At 36.2% G+C, this 24994-nt stretch overlaps 1 protein-coding gene across 2 annotated transcripts in view; it reads right to left on the reverse strand.

Annotated features, from left to right (window-relative positions):
* The window catches only part of ACADL (acyl-CoA dehydrogenase long chain), a 45839-nt gene that overhangs the window by 17217 nt on the left and 3628 nt on the right, over window positions 1–24994 (reverse strand). The window contains exons 2-8 of one of the 2 annotated variants that reach the window (XM_003991101.5): window positions 23048–23203; window positions 20793–20930; window positions 18870–19034; window positions 11595–11661; window positions 6474–6638; window positions 5218–5319; window positions 3986–4099 (exon numbers count right to left, since the gene is read on the reverse strand). In XM_003991101.5, coding sequence (XP_003991150.3) covers window positions 3986–4099; window positions 5218–5319; window positions 6474–6638; window positions 11595–11661; window positions 18870–19034; window positions 20793–20930; window positions 23048–23203 — 907 coding nt within the window. The remainder of the gene's footprint in view (window positions 1–3985; window positions 4100–5217; window positions 5320–6473; window positions 6639–11594; window positions 11662–18869; window positions 19035–20792; window positions 20931–23047; window positions 23204–24994) is intronic. The other variant, XM_006935526.4, reaches the window with a different exon arrangement.

Genomic DNA, 24994 nt, shown 5'->3' on the forward strand with positions numbered 1-24994 from the left:
AGTGGAGCCTGGAGATATGACTGAATTGCCGCAATCTTATAATAAAACTTTAATTGATGAGGAGTTGCTTCTTATGGATGCATAAAAAAAATTGGTTTTCTTGAAATGGAACTACTCCTGGTGAAAATGCTGCAAAGATTGTGGAAAAGAAGACAAAAGATATAGAATATTACATAAATTTAGTTGATAAATTTAGTTGATAAAGCATCAGGTTTGAGAGGATTGATTTCAATTCTGAAAGAAGTTCTACTGTGTATAAAATGCTATCAAACAGCACTGCATGCTACAGAGAAATTGTTTGTTGAAGGAAGAGTCAGTTGATGTCACAAGTTTTGTTGTTGTCTTTTAAAAAAGGCACAGCCACCCAGCCTTCAGCAACCACCACCCTGATCAGTCAGCATCCATCAACATGAAGGCAAGACCCTCCATCAGCAAAAGATTACCACTCACTGAAAGCTAGATGATGGCTAGCACTTTTTAGCAATAAAGTATTTTTTAATAAAGGTATGGACGCCATTTAGACATAATGCTATTGCACACTTAATAGACTACAGTATAGTGTAAACACAACTTTTATATGCACTAGGAAAACAAAAATTTCATTATAATCGCTTTATTGTGATATTCTGGAACAGAACCTGCAATACCTCCGAGGTATGCCTATAACGCACTTTGGGTAAAGTTCCGAAAGTCACAGAGTAATACCACTTCATATTGCTAGCAGCTTATAGTGTGTATTTTCAGAATCACACCTATCAAATTACATTTCAGCATCTAACCTTTAGAAGGCAGTCAATACATATTTGCTCAGTGAAGCAAAATGGAATAAGTTATGTATATCACTATTTCTCAAAGGGAGACTATTGGCATTTTGAGTGAGACAATTAGTTGCTATAGGAAACTATCTCTGAATTACAGGACATTTAACCATACTGGCCTCCAGAGCACTAAATACCAAACACACCCCCAGTTGCTGTGTACCCCACCTCCTGAGGGGTTCTAAATGCCTGAGGGGAAGAGGGCAATCACTGAGAATCACTCATAGGTATAAATTAATGATATGCAAATTAAAAGGAATTTACAGTATAAAATCCTCACTGTTTTTGTATAAAGTCAATTCTTCTCACTATTTTTTAAATGCTTATTTATTTGTTTTGAGAGATAGAGAGAGAACACGAGTGGGGGAGAGGCAGAGAGAGAGAGAGGGAGAGAGAGAATCTCAAGCAGGCTCTGCACTGAAGTGTGGAGCCTGACCCAGGACTCGAACTCCTGAACTGCAAGATCATGACCTCAGCCCAAATCAAGTATTAGATGCTTAACTGACTGAGCCACCCAGGCACCTCTAAAATCCTTACTCTTTTTAAAAATTTTTTTTTATTATTTTTTCCTTTAAGTTTATTTATTTATTTTGAGAGAGACGGAGCACAAGCTGAGGAGGGTCAGAGAGAAAAAGAGAATCCCCAGCAGACTCCACAGGGTCAGTGCAGAGCCCGATGTGGGGCTTGAACTCACAAAACTGTGTGATCGTGACCTGAGCCGAAGTCAGATTCTCAACCGACTGAGCTACCCAGGCAACCCTAAAATCCTTACTCTTAAGGAAATCACAATTTAGGAAAGTCAAGTCATACTCCTTTTTAAAAATGTTTTCTAAAGTGTGTGCCTCATGTTTACAGATTCAGAACAACTATTTTTGGATCTGTTATGCCAATAAGAAAGTTAGGATCTAAAGAAGCTTTTTCAGAATGGAAAAAAGTTACTTTGATGAACAACGGAGTAGGTTCCCTTTATTGGAACAAAATAGAAGACGACATTACGTAAGGCAAAAATAGCAAACTGTAATGAGTGCTAAATTTGCCAGGCAATATTCTGACCACTTTGGGTATATTATCTCAGCTAATCCTCACAGCAATTCTATAAGGTAGCTACGGATATCATTCACATCTTGCAAATAAGAAAATGCTTCCTAGAGAGATCATACAACCTGACTAGACCACGGAGATCCAAGTAGCTGAGCTAGGACTTAAAAATGACTGAAGTTAATTCCATAAAGCTGGTCCTCAAAGGCTACCAAAGTGTTTCATCTCCACCTTGCCCTTCACAAAGCCCTTCATAAGCCATTCCACTTGAAACTGTTTAGGTAGATTTCCAACTCCAGGTTTTTTGCTGGCAAAATGTTGAAGCAACTTTATGGCTAAATTGTTTATAAACTTTTCTTTCATTTAAGAAGAAACTAGAGTCTAATATTTGATTGGCATGGTTAGTGATTATGGCCACCTTATGCTGAGTTTTTTGGCAAATACCTTAAACTTCCTTGCAAAACCTTAAACAATCATCCACCTTCTCTGTGTTTGATCATCAACAGCTAAATCCTTCTAGTAAATCTAAAACACAAAAAAGCAGAAGGTACCACTATACACCCATAATCATTAACCTCATCTGAGTCCTCAATACTGCTCACAGCCTTATTATATTTCTCTAGTTAGTTCAGTCTCTTACTTTGAAAGGGTATCTCAAATATTCCTCTCTCTCCATGGACACCTGCATGCCCCCTTCACTCATCTCTTCTTCAAGAGCTGAGTTTCCCTATGTTATTTAAGGAAAATGGAAGTCTTCATAAAGAGCTTTTGCAATTTTCTACCAACAGAGCTAAGTGTCTGACTGAACCCATACCCATTCTTTCCTCTTTTCTTCCCGTCACAACAGAGGAAACACCTCTGCGGTGGAGGTGGGAAGGACTACCTTTCCATATGCTTTCGCACCCACACCCTGATTCTTTCTCAAATATCATAGCAGTTGTCTTCCTCACATCTACAATCTTTCTTTCTTTACTAAATCCTTTCTCTAGGTATTAAAACATGCTCCCAGGGGCACCTGCGTGGCTCAGTTGGTTAAGAGTCAGCTCCTAACCAACTTCACCTCAGGTCATGATTTGAGGTTTGTGAGTTCAAGCCCCATGACGGGCTCTGTGCTGACAGCTCAGAGCCTGAAGCCTGCTTCAGCTTCTATGTCCCCCCCTCTCTCTCCCCCTCCCCTGCTTGCTCTCTCTCTACCCCTCTCCTGCTTGCCCTCTCTCTGTCACCTAAAAATAAATAAACATTAAAAAATTTTTTAAAAAAGTGCTTCCAGCATTCTTATCCTAATAATAACAAAAAAAAACCTTAAATCTTACAAGTATGTCACTTGACCCCAAGATTCTACCTGTCACCCGCCATCGTCTTCTTACTCCCTAGTAACCTACCTACCATTCACAGCCAAACTCAGGAAAGAGCTGTGTGCCATCAGTATCTTTACTTCCTCATTTCTTTTTTTTTTTTTTTTAATTTTTTTTCAACGTTTATTTATTTTTGGGACAGAGAGAGACAGAGCATGAACGGGGGAGGGGCAGAGAGAGAGGGAGACACAGAATTGGAAACAGGCTCCAGGCTCCGAGCCATCAGCCCAGAGCCTGACGCGGGGCTCGAACTCCCGGACCGCGAGATCGTGACCTGGCTGAAGTCGGACGCTTAACCGACTGCGCCACCCAGGCGCCCCAATTTACTTCCTCATTTCTATTTACCCCTTTACTTACTCTGGCCTGGTGCAACCACACTCTAGTCCGTTATCAGCTCCCTATTGCGATGTCCAATGGGCACTCTTGATTCTCATCTTGTTTTCCCTTTAAGCAACCTGTGGCCCTACTCCTGCCTACTTGAAATCTCCTGTTCTCTTGGCTTCTGTGACTCTACTTGCTTGATTTGCTTTTTTCTTTCTAGTCCTTCATTCTGTGTTGTCTTTGCTGGTTTCTCCCTACTAGTCCACCTTTAAATACTAAATTTTTCTCAGGACTCTGTCCTAGGACCTCTTATCTTACTCTCTACTCTTTATCCCTCAATGGTCTCATCCACCTCAATGGATTCTAATACCACCTCTATGAGAGTTATTCCATATTTGTGTTTAGATGAGGAAACTGATGTCGCTCAATACTAAATCATGACAATAAGCTTACCTGTAGATGTGCAACTGTTTTCCCAAAAGCTTTTCTTTGTCTAACGTAATTCCTGGTTTCTTCGAACATGAATTCACTGGCTGAAAGTCCCATTTCAGCAATCACTAGCCTTTCCTATAACCCAAAATTAGGTCTTAAGCATCATTCTAATTCCACAAGATTTTGATGATAATAAATTCAATAAATAATCGTTATAAAACTCCTAAAAGTTAATTTATTTCTTAATTCTATAAGAAAATGCTCCCATAGATTTATAAGAATGTTGGACATAGCCATAGTAATTCTTTAAAACAAATCCTTTACTTTTATAAATGTCTGTCTTTACTACATATACATATATACAAAATTTATTTAATTACTTCATCAGTCATCTATGAGAAAAGAAATATGAAATTGTTGACTTTTATTTATTGATCTCTGCACACTGCATATTCTAATAGGTCTATGGAAATCAACCTTTTAAAGTGGATAGGTTAAATTCTGCCTACTAGTATCCATGGTGAGTTTAAATCCATCTTGCTGGTGATTTTTATATTCTATTCTATTTCCATGGCAGTATTCCTAACCTTGTCCCCAATTTAGCCCAGGCTGTGGCAGTCACTAGACAAATGCACCTACGTTTCTATGCTGGCATGTGAGGTTCAACAATCACATAGGCACCACACTCCAAAAACACAGATGTGAGAGCTAACTATGATGGACTAAAACTTTCCGGTATGATGATGCCTTGGTATCATCAAAAAAAAAAAAAAAAAAAAAAAAAAAAAAAAAATTCTGCCAAATATTTTGGCTGATATTTCCTTACAAGGAGATAAGAATTCTTGACTTGTAGTTAAGAAGCTAAAATCATTCTAAGAAGGTATCACAGAACTAAAATACCTAATTTTCCTACTCATTTATAAGCTTTGATTGGATATCCTTGAGTTCAGTTATTTACTTATCTAGGCTACAAAACTCAGGTTTTTTGTTGGTTGGTTGGTTGGTTTATGTAGTCTCCACACCCCACAACGTGGGGCCTGAACTCATGACCCTGAGATCAAGATCTGAGCTGAGATTAAGAGTCAGATGCTTCACTGACTGAGCCATCCGGGCACCCCAAGAAGTCAGGGTTTTTTTCAACCTTAACTTTACTCAAATGATTTGCTATGTCACAAATTGTATATGCACGAATTTACATAGTTCTATTTCATACCACTTTATTAACTAAAGATGGAATATTTAATAATTCTGACCTGTGGAAGTTCTTCCATGAGGTGATAGAAGCCTTTATTCTCTTCTCCAAGTAGGGCACTAGCTGGTAACCGTACATCCTCAAAGAATAATTCTGCAGTATCCTAAGGGATCACACAATTAAGTACAGAATGATCTCACTTAAATCTCCCAACACTCTAATGAGGTGACTATTATTTCCATTTAAGAAAACAAAAACAAGAACAAAAGAAACTGGAAGCCAAGTTGGAGTAGTTAATGAATACATCTAGTAGGTAATAAACCACGGATTCAAACCCAGATCCATTTGATTCTAAAAATTTGTGGCTTTCCCACTGCAATACACTGTCATTTTTCTTTTTGGTAATGAAAAAGCTACCAAATAATTACCAAATAATAGAAAAATATTTTCTGCTTTTATTCCATAATTTTCTTCAATCAATTTAATAGAAGGTCTATTAACATATAATTTTGCCATTTCTGAAGCAGATATTCAAAATATGCTGATTCACTTCCACTGCTGAACAACAGAGATAATTTGGATAAATGGAATAAATCTCTCTTACCATTTCTTTTCTTTTTTTTTTTTTAACATTTGTTTGTTTGTAGAGAGCAAGCACGAGTGGCGGAGGGATAGAGAGAGAGTGGGAGAGAAAGAATCCCAACCAGGCCCCGTGCTGACAGCACAGAGCCTGATGCAGGGCTCAAATTCACAAACTGTGAGATCATAACCTGAGTTGAAATCAAGAGTCAGAAACTTAATCAACTGAGCCTCCCAGCACCCCTCTCTTTCCATTTCTGAAAAGCATATTTTAGGAATCTGGCATAGGAAGGTATGATTTGCTACATGTAGTTCTATAAAGTATATTTGAGTACACGCAATTATTATTATTATTATTTTTTTTTTTTTAAAGAAAGGCAGACTGCCACGTGCAGCGCCTCATTTGGATGTGTCTGGAGTCTTGGAAGCTTGACTACCCTACGTTCTCCTACAATTGGACCTTGAGAGCTTGTTTGGAGGTTCTAGCAGGGGAGCGCAGCTACTCGTATACCCTTGACCGAAGAACGGTCCTCCTCTATCGGGGAAGGTCGTCCTCTTCGACCGAGCGCGCAGCTTCGGGAGGGACGCACATGGAGCGGTGAGGGAGGAAGGGGACACCCGCCTAGCCAGCCAGATCAGCCGAATCAACCCTGGCGATCAATGGGGTGACAGATGTCGCAGCCAGATCGCCCTCACATCCGCAATTATTTTTAATTAATAATTCATATTGTGACTTACCTGGGCTTTTAGTCCCATTTTATGTAGCTTTCGTCCCTTGATAAATCCTTTCATTCCATTTTCCACCAGAAAAAGGCTAATGCCATGAGCAGGAGAGTGAGCTTCATGATTTGTGATTGCCACTACGATCACAATGTCACTTAGCTTCCCATTACTGATGAATACCTGCAAACCCCAAATTTACTGTGACACTTCACAATAAACCAGGTCGATGTTTAAGTCATGATGGGAGGAAAGTATATTCAAGAAGACTAAACCAGACAAGACATGCTTTATGCCTCTCTTTGTACTCTACCCAAATATCTTCAGTGTTGATTATTCATATATGAGGTTATTAAAAAGTACAGGGAAAACAACCCATTGCTTCAAAGAATGAAGTCAGTACATTTTCATTCCATAATTAATACTGTAAATAATGAACAGAGCTTATTATGTCTTTTCTAAATTAAAGCAAAATACTCTATGATAACTATATGATAAACTATATTTTAGAAAGAAACTGCAGATGAGAAAAAGGAATCTGTTCTAAATGGCAACATTAAAGTATTTGTACTCTCACAACAGTTTTTGAAAAGGCATGGATTTGATTTTGATGATGGATGGCCTACTTCTTTCCAAATGGCCTCAATAAGGAGATAATGATTAAAGAGGGATAAAATAACATACTAAATAAGAGACATGAGATTACCAGATGATATTTATTTATCAAACAAATATACCCAGCACAAATTATTAACTTATTCTGTGCCTTTCTTGGGTCACCTCAAGCACTTCCATGGCTTTAATTACCATCTATCTGCTAATGACTCCAAATCTTTAAGTGAAATTTCTTGCTAAGTTTCAGACCTGTATACCTACCTGCCTCTGGAGAGTCCACCTGATGACTCATGGGCAGAACATATCTTTTCCTACCCTTAACTCTTAACTAATCTTGAATATAAATCTATTTTTCCTATCTCAGTGAATGGTGCCAAAAAAAAAATCATGTTATCATCTTGCTTCATATTCAATTTGACTTCTAATTCTCTCTAATTCATTTCAATACTTTATGAATCCACTCACTTCCTTTCTCTTCTATTGCCATTACCTTATTTCGGGGCCTCATCATTTCTTAAGTTCCTACAACTGATGTCCCTGTACCTCTATCATTCATCATGATCTCAGAGACCTTTTTTACAATGCAATCTAATCATATCATTTTCATATTTTGAAATCTCTGAATAGCTCGTAATAGGCCTCAGGATAAACTGTAAACCTTTAGAAGGACATATAAAACTCATCAAAAACTGGCACTAGCTTATCAGTCCAACCTTATCTTTTATCTCATTTTTCTCATTCCCTGTCCTCAGGTCAACTCCACTGAACTATTTGCTATCCTTTCTATTCTAAGGTCTTCTTTACCTATGTGTCTTCAGAAATCTTGTTTCCTCCACTGGGTGGCTGTTTCCCAATGCTGCTAGGATACATCCTACCATTCTGGACTAAAGTCTTCCCAAATTCTCCAGGCCAGGTTAAAAGCTCCTGTAAGCACTCTGAATTCACCATCATCTTAGCATTTATCAAACTGTATTCAAATGATCTATTCTTGTCTCTATCCCTTTGAAATAGTAGGAGTATAAAATGGCATCAGTTACTTCTATCACCTAACATCTATGCCCTTTATAAGATTTATGTTCTCAAATCCACAGTGCTGTACATAAAAATAATGGGAAATAAGCCAATGATGTTAGTGTTGTCTACATGATAGCAAGTGAAGGCCGTGGCGGTGGCCTGGTTATAAGTGACACAACAATCAGAGACCCTCAACATTTCTCTCTACAAGGAACTCCTCAAGGGCAGGGACTATCATCAATGCTTAGAGTAGTGTTTGGCATATAGAAGGCTTTCAAGGATGTTTGCTGAATAAATGAGAAAAATGTGTTCCTAGAAAAAAAAAATTATACATCATGGCCAATGTATTTTTTTCTACAGTATTGCTCCATTATACCACTTGCTCAAAAACCTTTCAAGTCTCCCAATTTCATATTTTTCTAAGAGAATAATGACCATCTGTGTAGGTGCACAGTTGAATTGCTGAAATAGTGCTTTTCTGTTCTGAATCGCATGTCCAGGGATTAATGTCTATAAGCTCTAAATCCACGGCCTCAGACATATATTAACAGACGTTATTATAGATAAAAGACAAACAATGGAATGAAAGGAAGGGAGGAGCTGTTTATACAAAAAAAAAATTGTTCACTTTAACACTCTGACTTCAATTTGGAAAAAGTGAATAGAATTCTTCAACAGTTTTTCTTAGACACAATTATGGAAGAAGGTTAATCGATTCTGAACCATTTCTGCAAGAGTCCAACAGAAGGCGAGTATTTCCAGCATGACTGCTTTCCTTTTCTTATAAGAAAATTCTCTTTGTAAAAGGACTGTCTCAATTTCGTTCTTAATTATGACAGTCAAAACTCTTAATAGGGCTGGGATTATCCCTACTGAGGGCTATCATTTTTTTGGGTATTGAATGTTTATAAGTTCATTGTAGACGTTATATACAGCATATTGTTATAAAGAAAAAAGAAAAAAAATCCTCAAGTCCGTCATATAGATATCGTTATGAATTTCCTTTCTGTTTTTTTTTTTCCTTTTAACATAGTTGAAATGTATGTGCATTTTGTTACTTAGCTGAAATCTAGGTGTATAGAAGTTAATATGATCTCTTCACTTAATTATTTTCCTAAGCCATTAAAAACTTTGTGTCGACACTTTGATGGGCACATCTTAGGGTCATTTTTTTAAAGTTTATTTATTTGTCGGGGGGGGGGGGAGGGAAGGGCAGAGAGAAGGAAGAGAAAGAATCCCAAGACACAGGGATTGGTCTCTCGAACCGTGAGATCACGACCTGAGCCGAAATCAAGAGTTGATCCTTAACCTACTGAGCCACAAGGCACCCCTTAGGTCATCTTATTGAGGTACTATATTCACTTACTTATTCCTTTACTTTTGCTTCCTTTCAATTTTTTGTTATTTCTAATAGAGGTTTGGACATAGTCAGTGGAGTTTTCTTGGGTGGTTCCCACAGAAGAACTGCTAACAAAGCTGGAGTCATAAGAGAATGTGTTTCCCATTTGATCAAATATCTTAGTCTTCTGTGGCCCTCTGTGTGCAGAGTTAAGTGATTATTATACTGGAATCATCTTTATTATAATCTTTATTATACATCTTTACTATAATCCTTAAGACAAATAGTTTAGACTAAAATTTCTAACAGTTGTGGGGAATAAGCTTAGGAATTCCCTGAGGTTGCACTGATGGCTTAACAAGGCATAAGGAATTAGAAACCCACAGAATGAACACACCCAAGTTTGGCTAAATAAGATTAGGTAAGCAAAATTAGGTAAATAGGTTGCAAAGGCCCCCAGTATAGGAGAAAGTTATAGGAATAGGAAATCTCCGGATGTTTTCATCATCCAAAATGAGGTAAACAAGATTAGGTATTCAGGGTGAAAATGCCCCCCCCCCCAAGTTAGTACAGTAACAGAAAGCTGCTTTCACAGGAAGGAAGGACAAAAACAGGAAAACAGGACTTCGGACCACAGGAGGATGAAGTTGCCCAGAGCTGGAGCTAATTAGCGAAAGAAAGATGCCTTGCTGACCCTGAGGTAGCATGCTCTGTCCTTCTTGTCCCCTAGGCCAATTTAGGTAAACAGAGGTGGTGCCTCATGTCTGCTGTAAACAACTTTCCACCCAGCTCCAGGTTTAGTGTTGACCCAAACCCCTAACACTGAATATCTTCAAAACGCCTTTTCCCTCATGCCCATGAGTTCATGTTCACGATTTCATTGTCTCTTTGTGTAAGTCCATCACGCTTGTAAGCCTTCTGATCCTAATAAAAACGGAGCAAGCACCCTTATTCGGCACTCTCGTCTCCTCCCTGACATTAGCCTCTCTCACATTTCAATCCTGCATCTGCTCTCTTGCTGGACAAGAGAGAACGCCAGACCTAGAGTCTATGACAAAGAGTATGTTTGGGAAAATACTAGTGACTCAATCTATAAAGATAATTTCCTAGGGCATAAGACATACTATACCAAACTTTTAGAGGTTTATAATGCACATTAGCATGTCAAAGAGTGAGAAGTTGCACACATTTTCTAAATTTATTTGACACCACAAATACTGGTTTTTTTGTATAACAACTATGAAACTAGATTATGAAATGGTCTTTAGACCTGGGCTGCTCAAAATGTGTTCTTCAGACCCATTCCGGTCCACAAACTGCTATTAGTCCTTGACAACGTAAGTACAGAAATCAAGGCTGTTTACAAAATTGAGAGCAATTTGACAGTAGCACAACATTCAAACTTGTGATTTTGTAAATGCAAAGGTATTAGTCTAAAACTAATTAGAAGTTTTAAAAAAATTCAAAGAAAACAAACATAAATTAGTTCTTCAACAGGCTTTGAAACAATTTTCAGAAAGACCTCCTTAGTTGCAGAAAATAAACATCTTTCCTTCACTTAACACTCAGTCAACAATAAATATTTACTGAGTGTATACCAGACACAGTTTTAGGTAAACAAAATCCTCTGTCATCAGTGATATTAGATTCTAAGGGATATATTTACTCCTAAGCCCATCTGTAACCTTAACTGGAGGGGCTTTCCAATTCATCTAGGCTGATGTGACTCTCAGAAGGACTGAAGGGCTCTCAAATTCTATCAAAGCTATCCTTCTTTCCTAAGAACTTTTGAAAGTCTTCTTGATATTTATAAGAAAATCTTATCCCCAATTTTTCACAAACATCAAGTTTATTAATTATCGTTTGTCTCATATTTGGACAATGTGAGCCTCTCCTTCCCCTTTTCTGGCTTGATAAGGGCCGTTTGGACAGTAAAACATTTGCCATAATAGTGAGGGGAGCATGTAAAATGGAACATACAAGAAGAACAGATCTCATGTAATATAAATGTTGCAAAGTTCACATTGTCCCCCAAACAAAACAACTTAAGTAAATTCAATTCTTACATGAGTCCATAGAATGAGACAATCAATAATGAGCAGTCTTCGAGACACTGTTACTTGTGGCATGGACTCTGGAGAGAAGGGCTATGGGAGCCCCTCTTTACATACCTTGCTTCCATTGAGAATCCAGTCACTCCCATCCCTTTTGGCATTTGTTCTTATTCCTTGCAAATCACTATAATTTTTTAAATAATGAAGGAAAATTCATTAGTTGGTAAAAACTGAGTTATTCAAGTATTGTTGTATAAGTATGCATATAATGTGCTAATTCAAACTGTTCATACTATGAAAAGAATTGACTTCTAACTAACATTAAGAATGTTCACACAAATGCACTGAAAAACCACATCTGATGTATTATATTCTAAACTGCTTACACAAATGAATATATGATTAAGATTACATAAAGTAGCCAGATTTTATAAAGCATAAAAACTCCCAAGTAGATCCCCAAATTGGACTCAGATAGCATCTCAAAGCCCACTATATTTGAAATTATTTGCCACCATATATCTGCCTCCCTCTATTCACCTTGATTCCTTCCCTTATCTCTATTGATCAAAAGTTAGCTATTTAAAAGACTTACGTCTCAAATGCTTCCCTTAACAAGACTGCTCTAAAAGTGGAATAGATTATTTTTTCTAAGTATAAAATAAACAAATATCCATAGTTAAAATACAAAAGATAGACAATATTTCTGACAAAGAAAAAATACTGAAAAAAAAACTTACTTCCTAGAATAAACATTTCTAAAACACATCCATCCAGAATTTTTCAGTGAAAATAGATACACACATATACGTATTTTTATAAAACCAGAGCCATACATATGATTTTGACCTCTTAATAATATCTAATGCTTTTCTATAATTTAATTTCTATCAATGGCATAGAATTACATTGTATAGCTTTATCATTTTTTAAAAACAATCTATTATTGAATACTTAGTTTTCAATTTTCATAAATATCCTACAATGAATACCATCATGTATAAATAGTCTACATCACTTTTTCTGATTCTTCTTCTTGAATATATATGGTTTTTATATTGTAAGTCAGTATGAAATATTAGTTCTTAAAATCAATACATGGCTTATTGAAATACTTGTTCTATACAGGGACATATCAAAAGTAACAAAGGTAATGACACAGCTCAGTTTGTGGATTAAAAAAAGCTCTTGAATGGTAAACATGGAATATTAAAAATATACTACTAAAATATATACTACTTATAGTATTGCCAAGAATTCAGACCCTTGCAATAATCGTATTAAGTAAGTATCACTGATACAGACATTGAGGTTCAGAGATTTCACCCACAATCATACAGCTGGTGTCAGAATACTCTGGATCCAATGTCATCATAGGTTAACTCTATGAGTTTGGTTAAAATACTTCATTTCTCATGTTCTGTTCTCCTTTACATAGGAATCACAGTATATCTTCATATAGATTATTGTGATAGTCCAAACGGAAAATCAACATGAAAGATACAAAATGTTAAGGTATCATACAAATACACACAATTACACATTAGGGAGTCTCCTATGTACGTGGAAAGGAAAAGAGGCAGGGATACTCTGAATCTTTTCTAGCAAACTCCACCCTTTTTGGTGAAGGCCAAATGAAAGCAAGAATGTAAGAGTGGCCAAGTTGTTCCTAAAATCCGGCACAACAAACCATCTCCCATCTTTATTCCTTCTCTCCCACATGCTTTTTCTTTCTTTCTTTTGGAAACACTCTTCTGCATCTGCCGTTTTCCTTCACTCCTGCACTCACTCATATGGGCCCCTTTGCTCGTCTCTAAATACCTGACCAATTTGCTACCCTTCCATCACTTATACCAGCCTTCCAAACCATCTGCCTCTTTTCTCCATTCTCCTTCTCAGTTTTCATCTTAAGCATATTCACCTAACCCCAGATGAGGACAGAGAATTTAAATAAGCAAAAATCAATCAGCCTTTGTTTGCTTGTGTAAGTTGGGGACAAGTTAGGATCTCTGATTTATATTGCTTCTAAGTGAGAACTAGCATTCAGTGGCTTGGAACAGGAACATACTGTTCCAGAGCTAGCATGATGTAATCCAAATTTTGGTCAGTCAGTCCCTTATCTTAGAAAAATTATTTAACTTAAAAGCAAAGGAAGATTAAATTTTTATTTCTTTTAGATCACATTTTTAGGCAAAAGAAGCAAACAAAAACCTTTTACCTTTGGCAAAACTAAGAATCAGGATTGGCCTGTAATTATAGGTTTATATTTGGGAAGGAGAAATACAATTTAAGCATGTTGCCAAGTCACACTATGGAGTGCTAAGCCATTTAAAAATAAACAGCAGTGTCAGAAAAGCAGTGTAAAACATGAGGGCCTGATCTTTGCAGAAACAAGCCTTGGGTTTTCAATTACTGCTTCTGCCACACCTTTAGGTTGTTGCTCTGCACTGCCTGTTTCCCGTTGGCCTAGAAGTTGCTGTTCCCTTCAACATAAACCTTTCCCCTTACTGTGCTGGCCTGTCACAGCACAGTACTGTCTCTCTTTACACTCTCTTTCGCCACAAACTCTAAAAGATTAGTCTGTGTTCTCTACATCTGATTTCTCAATACCCAACTCTCTTCCAAAGTAGCCTCTCCTCTCTACTGAAATGACAATCAAAAGATCACCACCAGTGGCCTGCCATGACCTTTTCTCAACCCTCAACATTTTTGTGGCCTCGACATTATTAACTTCTCACTCCTGTCCTATCACCTTTTCAAAGTCACTTCACCTCATGCTCACGACAGAGCACTGGTGTAGATCTCCTTCAGACTCCATCCTTTTGTCTCTGTGGCTGCCTTTTGTACAGTTCCAAAGGAAGCATAATGCCCAAGGTTTCCTGTCTGCTCTCCTTGTCATCCTTGAGGATCAGGTCCCACTATGTGGAAGCTCCTCCCCTCCATTCTTGCAGTTGGTTCTTTCTCATTTGTCACATCTCACTTTATTATTTTTTTAATGTAGTAATATAGGTGTTTATTTTATTTATTAAGTTTTTAATTTTAATTCTAATAAACAGATGGTGTTATATTAATTTCAGGTATACAATATAGTGATTCAATAATTTTATGTATTATTCAGTGTTCATCATGATAGGTGCACTACTTACTCCCCACTGCCTATCTCACCCATCCCCCTCACCTCCCTCTGGTAAGCCATCAGTTGGTTCTCTATAGTTAAGAGTTTTTTCTCAGTTTGTCTCTCTCTGTCTTTCTTTTTTCCCTTTGCTCATTTGTTTTGTTTCTTAAATGTCACATATGAGTGAAATCATACAGTATTTGTCTTTGACTTATTTCACTTAGCATTATACTCTCTAGCTCTGTTCATATTGTTGCAAGGGGAAAGATTTCATTCTTTTTTATGGCTAAGAAATATTCGAAAGTACATAAATATATACCACCTCTTTATCCATTCATCTATCAATGGACACTTGGGCTGCTTCCATAATGTGGCTATTGTAGATAATGCTGCAATAAACAGAGGGAGATATATTCCTTTGAGTTAGCATTTTTGTAATTTTTGGGTAATTGCCTACTAGTGCAATTACTGGATTGTAGGATAGTCCTACTTTTAATTTTTTGAGGAACCTCCATACTGTTTCCACAGTGGCTACACCAGTTTGCGTTCCCACCGAGAATGCATGAAGGTTACTTTTTCTCGTCACCTACACTTGTGGTTTCTTATGTTTTTTGACCTAGCCATTCTGACAGGTGTGAGGTGATATCTCATTGTAGTTTTGATTTACATTTCTGTGATGATGAATGATGTTGAGCATCCTTTCATGTGTCTGTTGGTCATCTGTATGTCTTTGGATAAATATCTGTTCATGTCTTCTGCCCATTTTCAAATTGGATTGTTTGGTCTTAGAGTGTTGAGTTGTAGAAGTTCTTTATGTATTTTGGATACTAATCTTTTCTTGGATATGTCATTTGCAAATATCTTCTCCCATTCACTGAGTTGTCTTTTAGTTTGGTTGATTGTTTCCTTTGCTGTAAAGGAGCTTTGTATTCTGATGTAGTCCCAATAGTTTATTTTTGCTTTTATTTCCCTTGCTCCAGGAGACATACCTAGAAAAATGTTGCTATGGCTGATGTCAGAGAAATTACTGCCTGTGCTCTCTTCTAGGATTTTTATGGTTTCAGGTCTCACATTAAGGTCTTATACATTTTGAGTTTATTTTCATGTATAGTGTAAAATGGCTCAGTTTAATTCTTTTGCATGTAGCTGTCCAGTTTTTGCAACACCATTTGTTGAAGAGAGTTTTTCTAATTGTATATTATTTCCTCCTTTGTCAAAGATTAATTGACCATATAATTGTGGGTTTATTTTTGGGTTTTCTATTCTATTCCATTGATCTATGTGTCTATATTTATGCTAGTACTATACTATTTTGATTAGTACAGCTTTGTAATATGACTTGTAATATAACTGGAACATTCTCCAGAATAGATCACATATTAGGCTACAAAACAAGTTTCAACAAATTCAAAAAGATCAAAGTCATAGCACGCATCTTTTCTGACCACAACATTATGAAACTAGAAATCAACCACAAGAAAAAATCTAGAAAGAGCACAAATACAGGGAGGTTAAATAACATGCTACTAAGCAATTAATGGGTCAAATAAGAAATCAAAGAACAATCAAAAAGTACATAGAAAGAAATGAAAATAAAACACAATAGAATGCAGCAAAAGCAGCTCTAAGAGGGAAGTTTATAGTATTATAGATCTACCTGAAGAAGCAAGAAAAATCTCAAATAAACAACCTAGCCTTACACCTAAAGGAGCTAGGAAAAGAAGAACAAACAAAACCCCAAACCAGGAGAAGGAAGGAAATACTAGAGCAGAAATAAATAATATAGAAACTAAAACAACAACAAAAACAACAAACAAAACAATAGAACAATTAATGAATCCAGGAGCTGGCTCTTTGAAAGCATGAACAAAATGGATAAACCTCTAGCAAGACTCATCCAGAAAGAAAGAAAGAAAGACAGAAAGACAGACAGACAGAAAGAAATAAACAAAGAAAGAAAAAGAAAAAGAAGACCCAAATAAACAAAATCACAAATGAAAGAAGAAAAATAGCCAATACCACAGAAACACAAACAATTGTAAGAGATATGGAAAATTTTATACCTAGAAGAAATGGATAAATTCCTAGAAACAAATAATTTATCAAAACTGAAGCAGGAAAATACAGAATATTGGAACAGAGCAATTACCAATAAGGAAAGTGAATTAATAATCAAAAAACTTCCAGCAAACAATAGTTCAAGATCAGTCAGCTTCATAGGCAAATTCTACCAAACATGTAAAGAAGAGTTAATACCTATTCTTCTCAAACTATTTCAAAAAATATTGGGCACCTGGGTGGCTCAGTTGGTTAAGCATCCAGCTCTTGAGTTGGCTCAGATCATGATCTTAGGATCGTGCTGGGCTCTGTGCTGGCACCCTGCTTGGGATTCTCTCTCTCTCTCTCTCTCTCTCTGCCCATCCCCCACTTGTGTTCGCATGCTTTCTCTCTCTCAATAAACAAACAAACAAACAAATAAATAAATATACATAAAAAGAAACTATTCCAAAAAACAGAATAGGAAGGAACACTTCCAAATTCATTCTATGAGGTCAGTGTTACCCTGACACCAAAATCAGATAGCCACCACAAAAAACGTGCACTACAGGCTAAAATCTCTGATGAACATAGATACAAAAATCCTCAACAAAATACTAGCAAAACGAATCCAACAATACATTTAAAAAAAAGTCATTTACCATGTTATTCCCAATCAACGTGAAAAATCACCTCAATAAGAGAAAGAGTAGATGCAGAAAAACCATTTGACGAAGTACAACATCCATTTATGATAAAAGCTCTCAACAAAGTAGGTCTAGCGGGAACATATCTCAACATAATAAAAGTGTCATATGAAAAACCTACAGTGAACATCATACTCAATGGGGGAAAACTAAAAGTTTTTCCCTTAACGTCAGGAACAACACAGAACTGTCCGCTGTCACCACTTTTATTCCACATTGTACTGAAAGTCCTAGCCACAGCAATTAGACAACAAAAAGAAATAAAAATGCATCCAAATTGGTAAGGAATAAGTAAAACTTTTGCTATTTACAGATAACATGATACTATATATAGAAAACCCTAAAGACTCCATCAAAAATGTATTGGAACTGAAATGGATTCAGTAAAGTTGCAGGCTACAAAATCAATGTACAGAAATCTGTTGCATTCCTGTATACTAATAATGAAGCAGCAGAAAGAGAAATTAAGAAAATAATCCCATTTATACTTGTACCAAAAATAATGAAATATCTAGGAATAAACTTAACCAAAGAGGTGAAAGACCCATACTCTGAAAACTATAAAACACTGATGAAAGAAATTCAATACAACACAAAGAAACGGAGAGACATTCCATGTCATGGGTTGGAATAACAAATACAGTTAAAATACCTATACTACCCAAAGAAATCTTCAGATTTAATGCAATCCCTATCCAAATACTAATAGCATTTTTCATAGAACTGGAACAAACTATCCTAAAATTTGTATAGAATCACCAAGGACCCCGAATAGCAAAGTGATCTTGAAAAACAAAACAAAACAAAACAAAACTGGAGGTGTCACAATTCAAGATTTCAATCATATTGTAAAGCTGTAACATCTCAGTTTACATGTAACCACTTTTTATAGGCCTTCTCTAGCACTCATATCTAAATTCATTTTTCCCTTTCCTACCAAACACACATACACCATTAGTCTCTAGCATAGCACCATGTTCCCTTCATAGTACTTATCATAATTTATAATTAGGGATATATTTATTTATGTGTTTCTCATTATTCTCCTCAATAAGCACAGAGACCACATCTGTTCTAGTTCACCACTGTGTATGTGGCACATTACAGGCACTTAGTAAGTAACCTTCAAATGACTGAATAAATGATCTTATTCTTTCTCATTGCTCCAATTCTTGCCACCCCAGCTTGCATCCGGAATCCCAAATCTTTGCTGGACATTGCCATGTGAATGTCACACCACATCCAAAATCTACCATGCTCCAAATTCTAGTCATACCCTACCACTTTATTTGCATTGCCCTATATTAATATCTGAAAAACAGCATATATTATGTTTTATTGTTCTTTATATATGATAAGGCCTTATTTTCCTACTAGAATTTGAAGTTACTTGAGATTGTAAATTGAGCTTGTGTTAATCTTTGTATCCTTCTTCGTACATCATGCAAATATTTGTATGAACTGAGTACTGAGAAAATATTTGCTGTTAGGGCACTGCTTCCAAAAATCAAAACCAAATCAATGTTGATTTACCTTCCAGCCCCAGGCTCTGTCATTGCTAGGGCGCCAATACATTTCCCAGCAGTCATCTGGGGAATGAAGTGCTTAATCTGTTCTTCAGAGCCATAGTTTACAATATAGGGCATGACAATATCTGAATGAAGACTAAAACCTGGGCCTGTACAATTTGAATATGCTCTTAGAGAGAGAAAAAAGAAAATTTAAAGCACAAAATAGTTATTTTGTTCTGCTTTCCGTTTCTTTGATTTTCAACTAAAGAACAACAAATTATTAAATCTTATCACATTGTGTCACAATAGCCTGTCTCCCCACAAACCTAGAGCTCCTGAGGATTTTCTCTTTGTTTTTACTAATCTTTTAATTTTTGCATATTGACAGTACTGTAACAGAGCTCCATGAGAACTTACCTAGTGAATGAAAAGATAAAACATTTCAAAGTATGGATCACCTACAATTGTACTACCCTAACATAGCAACTGTTTTCATTTTGACAAATTACCTTTGCCCATAAGCATATATTCTAATATAGTTGCAGTCGTGGTGTGAATTTGTACTTAACTAATTTTTTTTTAAGTGTTTATTATTTTTGAGAGAGAGAGACAGAGTGTAAGTGGGGAAGGGGCAGAGTGAGAGGAAGGCATAGAATCCAAGGCAGGCTCCAGGCTCTGAGTTGTCAGCACAGAGCCTGTCTGATGCAGGGCTCAAACTCACGAACTGTGAGATCATGACCTGAGCCGAAGTCGGATGCTTAACCAATTGAGCCAGCCAGGCATCTCGTTAACTATTTTTTTTTATTATTATATGGCATGAAAAAGTCCTTTTTTTTTTTACATGTTGTCATAACAATAATCTGAAATAGCTATAAAGTATTCCAAATTGTTTATGTAATATAATTTACTTTTTTTTTATAATTTACTTATTCATTCTCCCAATACCAGACATTTAGATTGCTTCCATATTTGGATGTTTATGATCTAACATGACAATGATTTCTGTACATAGCTCCTCTTTTTTCTATTAAATTATTTCCTTAGATAAATTCTCCAAAGTGATGCCCTGGATCAAAGAGCAGAAACATTTTCATTTTTTGAATGAAAATTGGTGAATGCTTCACCAAAGCATTTATTGTTCTAATTTATAATGCCACTAATAGTGTGAGTATGCCGTTTTCACGGCAACCTTGTCAGCAGAGGGTATTATGATTTTGAATTTTCACTGACTTTTGCAAATTCTCAAAATGATAACCTCCAGGTTAATTTAATTTACACTTGATTGGCAGTAAGGGTGAGCTTTTTTCATCTAGAAGAACCTATTTGGGGGTGTCTAGGTGGCTCAGTTGGTTAAGCATCCTCCTTCGGCTCAGGTCATGATCTTGTGGTTCATGAGTTGGAGCCCCTTGTGGGGCTCTGTGCTGACAGCTCAGAGGCTGGAGCCTGCTTCTGATTCTGTGTCTTCCTCTCTCTGCCCCTCCCCTGTTCACACTCTGTGTGTGTGTGTCTCTCTCTCTCAAAAATAAATAAACATTAAATAATTTTTTTTAATAAAAAAATAAAAGAACCTATTTGTATTTTGTTTTGATGAACTGTTGGTTCAAATCTTTTGCCCATTCATCAACTGAAATCTTTATTTCTTCTTATACATTAAACTTTAAGTATATTTGATGGGGATATTTTTCCACTTTTTTTTTAAAAGAAGAAAATGAACACATAAGGCAATTAGAAATGAAGCAATCTCTGATTTTCAGCAGCAACTATTTTAATAACTTAATAGGGCATTTTCCTATCTTCACACATTAAAAAATGTGCAAATGATACACATATTCATTCGCATTTTAGTTTTCAATATTATAAGATTAGAAAGCATATTTTATCATCTCAGAAAAGTGAGCAGTGTGCTTACAAAACACGATTCCACTTCAAATGTCTGCATACTCACTGTTCTTCCCACATTATAGCTGCTGAATACAAGTCTCCACCAATACCACCATGATGCTTTGCAATATTGACACCGAGAAGTCCTTGTTTGCCAGCTTTTTCCCAAAGCTCCCTGCTCACTTCTCCAGCTTTCTCCCATCTGCAAATAGCAAACATTTTAAAATCAGAGAAGCTTTTTTCATGTTATTTAAATGGTCATAATTTGAATTTATGAATGATCTTGTACAGGAATGTTCCTTTAAGGTAATTGTTGTTGACATTGGCCATAACTTTCTATTTGCATTGGACTCTTTCATCATTTCTCTCCTTATTCTCTTCTTTACTTCTTCATATTTGCCACTGTTCTCCTCCCTTGACTTTTCATCAGACCTACAAATTACATGTACTGACATTCATGGGTACAGTTTGTCTCAGCTGGTCCCCTTAAGATGGAATCTTAGTTGTGTCATATAGTCATGGGAATTTGTCCAACTTATCCTATAAAGGCAATAGCCCTCTGTATATTTCCTTAAAGTGCTGAACTTAATGGGATGAGCACATAAAAAGGTGACAAGAGCAGGCAATCTTATTACAGTTTAAGTTGGAACAACAGAAGCACATAAGCATCTTGCAGCACAACTGCTGTCCAATGAACTTCTGAAAAGAGTAGACATTCGAATAAGATTGTGCAACCTCTGCTTTTTTAAAAACAAGAATAGCAGGGCGCCTGGGTGGCAAGGTCCGTTAAGCTGTTAAGTGTCTGACTCATGATTTCAGCTCAGGTCATGATCTCACAGTTTGTGAGATGGAACACTGCATTGGGCTCTGTGCTGACGACTTGGGATTCTCTCCCTCTCTCCCTCTGCCCCTGCTCTGCTCACACGTGCGCTCGCTCATTCTTTCTCTCTCTCAAAATAAACATTTTTACAAAATGAGACAGGCATGATGAGGAAAGAGCTAGTTGGAAATAAAGAATCTGAGAATTTTTGTTTTATTTTTTTAAGTGTGAGTTAGATATACTTACCGAAAATGAGGTATATTTTTGAAGATACTGATGAAAGGGAAACACAGATGCCTCAAGAAATTTTAAAAGAGTTTGATTATCATGTATGTTTTGATGTACATATTGCCTAAATTAGCTTTGGAAACATTTTTATCATTAATCTCAAATCTGTCAACTTCTATCATTTTTACTTCAAATCTTCATCAATAATTTTTCTGGAACAAAGTTTCGAATCAGTAGAGTAATGAACAAAAAAGATTCTCCTAGAGTGTACCATAATAAGTTTCTTTCTTTCTGTCTTTCTTTCTTTCTTTCTCTCTCTCTCTCTCTCTCTCTCTCTTTCTTTCTTTTTCTTTCTTTTTAGAAATAGTTGCTTTTCACCAAAGACTAGTCATGGCATTAGGTTTAGCTAATTTTGGTCATTTTTATAGCGAAAGCATTAATGAAATCTTAATGGAAGATATTTAAAAATGTTTTAAAAAACATTTTAATTATAGTAAATTACTGGCAGTGAATGAATTTTAGAAATATAGCAAAATCCTACTTTCATAGAAATGACAGTGTTTTGGTCAAAAAAGTAGGTGATCAGTAATTAAGCAGTTAATCAATATACATCTCATCTAGTAGTAAAAATACTTTAAGGTGGTCCATTGCCAACCAAGATTTGTCAACTGGCCTGTTGAGCTTTCATGAGCTTTCATTTTAATTCACTCATGAAGCAGGAAAAAAACATTTGGAATTGACTAGTAATTACTTAATTGCCATTTAACCAGAGTATTCAAAATAGTACTCTTAGATTGAGCTGCAAATTTTCAAATTTACTTACTTTTAATTGTATATTTTAAAATTCATTTAAATAGCTTTGGACTAATTTAAGAATCCTGAGATCTTAGAGTATTACAGTTAAGAACAGCAAAATGTTAATAAAGCAATTAATACAGTATATTTTCTGTAGAACAACATACGACATTCTAGGAAATGGTTTGTTTTTTTCTTTTTTAAATTTATTTATTTTGAGAGCGAGAGAAGAAAGAGAGAGCGGCATATGGAACATGTGAGAGGGAGAGGGGTAGGGAGAGACAGAATCCCAAACAGGCCACGTGTTGTCTGTGCAGAGCCTGACTCAGGGCTCGAACTCATGAACCCTGAGATCATGACCTGAGCCAAAATCAAGAGTCAGACACTTAACCGACTGAGCCACCTAGGCGACCCTAGGAAATGGTTCTCAATGTTCTCTTTATGCAAATTACTTTAAAGAAAAATGTACCACTTACTCTGCGTGGTGAGGAATCACTTCTTCTTGAAAAAACTTCCTTACACTTTCCCGGAAAATGTCATGTTCTGAAGAAAAGATTCTTCGAGTTCCTATATCTGTTAATTTTTCAGCAGAAGGAGTTTCTAGACGTTTCTCCTCTCCGGAATGAGAACATCTTTAAAATATACATATACATTAAGAAAATTAAGTGAAATTGTGACCCTTCATACCCAAATTAATGCCACCGAACAACATGGAAAAATGCTGATTTTATTTCCCCCAGAGACACTATAGAGGTAGGTAGGAAGAGTGTGAAATTCGACAGACCTGTTCAAATCTGAACATTACCACTTTTGATAGGATCTACCTCACCTGGATAAGATCAAGTAGTATGTCCTTACTCAGCTCACTCTTCACTTCCAAACCCATGACTAACCTACATGTCTGAGTTGAGGTAAATGCAAATTAAATGCTGTAAAAATTCCAAAACCACCATAGAATATTGATAAGTGTTCATGTCATGTACAATATTTAAGATACTAACATTTCCAAATTACTATTTTATACAGTACCACCATAGCATATTGATAAGTTTTCATGTCACGTACAATATTTAAGATGATATTAACATTTCCAAATTACTATTTCATTCAGAATCACACAATTTGAAATGGCAGGTGTGTAAGATACAACTATGGCGATGTTACTGCCATATTAGAGGCAACCTGGGTATAAATTAAAAAAAAAAAGTCCATGAATCTCTGTAAGGATTAGTACAGAATTATTCAAGATCTTCGGAAACTGACCCTTCCCTCTCCATACCCCCCTCATATTACACTTAAAAATAAGACTGTTTTGTAGTTCCTTTTAGTTCAATGGTCTTCAGATTTATTTCCCTCTTGGGGTACTCCTGAAAAGTTCTGAAAATCTGTGTGTCACTTTGTATAATTCAAGCTCATATTTAAAAAACAAAACAAAACAAAACTTTTTTATCATATATCCAAATATTAGCAAAGGATGTTTTTCTGTTTTGCATGAAATGCTGTTTGGGGTTTCTCTCTTCCTTAAATGGACCCTTGTTTGTTTGTTTGTTTTCTCTTTCCTTTCCTCCTCCTCTCCTTCTTCACATTTTTGTTTAAAAGACAGTCTTGTTTATGGGCAATTAGGTTGTCTCAACCTTTTTTTCCCCATGAAATGAATTATTTTTACTTTATGCATTTTCATTTAACGCTATAAATTGAGTTGTGTCCCTCCCAAATTCATGTTGAAGCTCTAACTCCCACTGTGATTTTACTGAGTTAGTTAAATGAAGTCATGTGGGTGGGATCCTAATCCAAGAGGATATGTGGCCTTATAACAGGAAGAGAGATCTCTCTCTCTCTCTGTCTCGCTCTCCCAGTGTGCATGAAACAAGGAAAGACCATGTGAAGATACAGAAAGAAGGCAGCCATCTACAAACAAGAAATAGCACTCTCACCAGCCCTTTGATCTTGGGTTATCCAGCCTTTAGAACTATGAGAAATAAATTTCTGTTATTTAGGCCACCCAGTCTATGGTATTTTGTTATGGCAGCATGAGCTGAGTAATACATTTAACATGCATTTTCTGTCATTGTGCTTTAGGTTTATCTTTTATATGCAACTTTTAGTGGAGTTTATGAATATAATTTGAGATGCCTTTTAGGTAGTAGTCGTTGGTTGTGAACATGCAGTACTACAAATTTTATACTTAGTCTGCCTTTTGCCTTCTTAGTTACTACCCATTCATCCAAATCATCATTTTTAATAGCGTATTCATTCATTTGGTCAACAAATACTTTGAGTACCCTTTATGTACCAAGCACTGTTCAGGTAACTTGGGATACAACAGTGAGCAAAATAAAGATCCCTGTCTCCAGACTCACATTTCTAGAAGGGGAGTCTGAATAACTATACTATTTATAGTAAGGAAGCAAATTAAAGCATAT

This window comes from Felis catus, chromosome C1 (genome assembly GCF_018350175.1).
Source record: "Felis catus isolate Fca126 chromosome C1, F.catus_Fca126_mat1.0, whole genome shotgun sequence".
NCBI classification, from domain to species: domain Eukaryota; kingdom Metazoa; phylum Chordata; class Mammalia; order Carnivora; family Felidae; genus Felis; species Felis catus.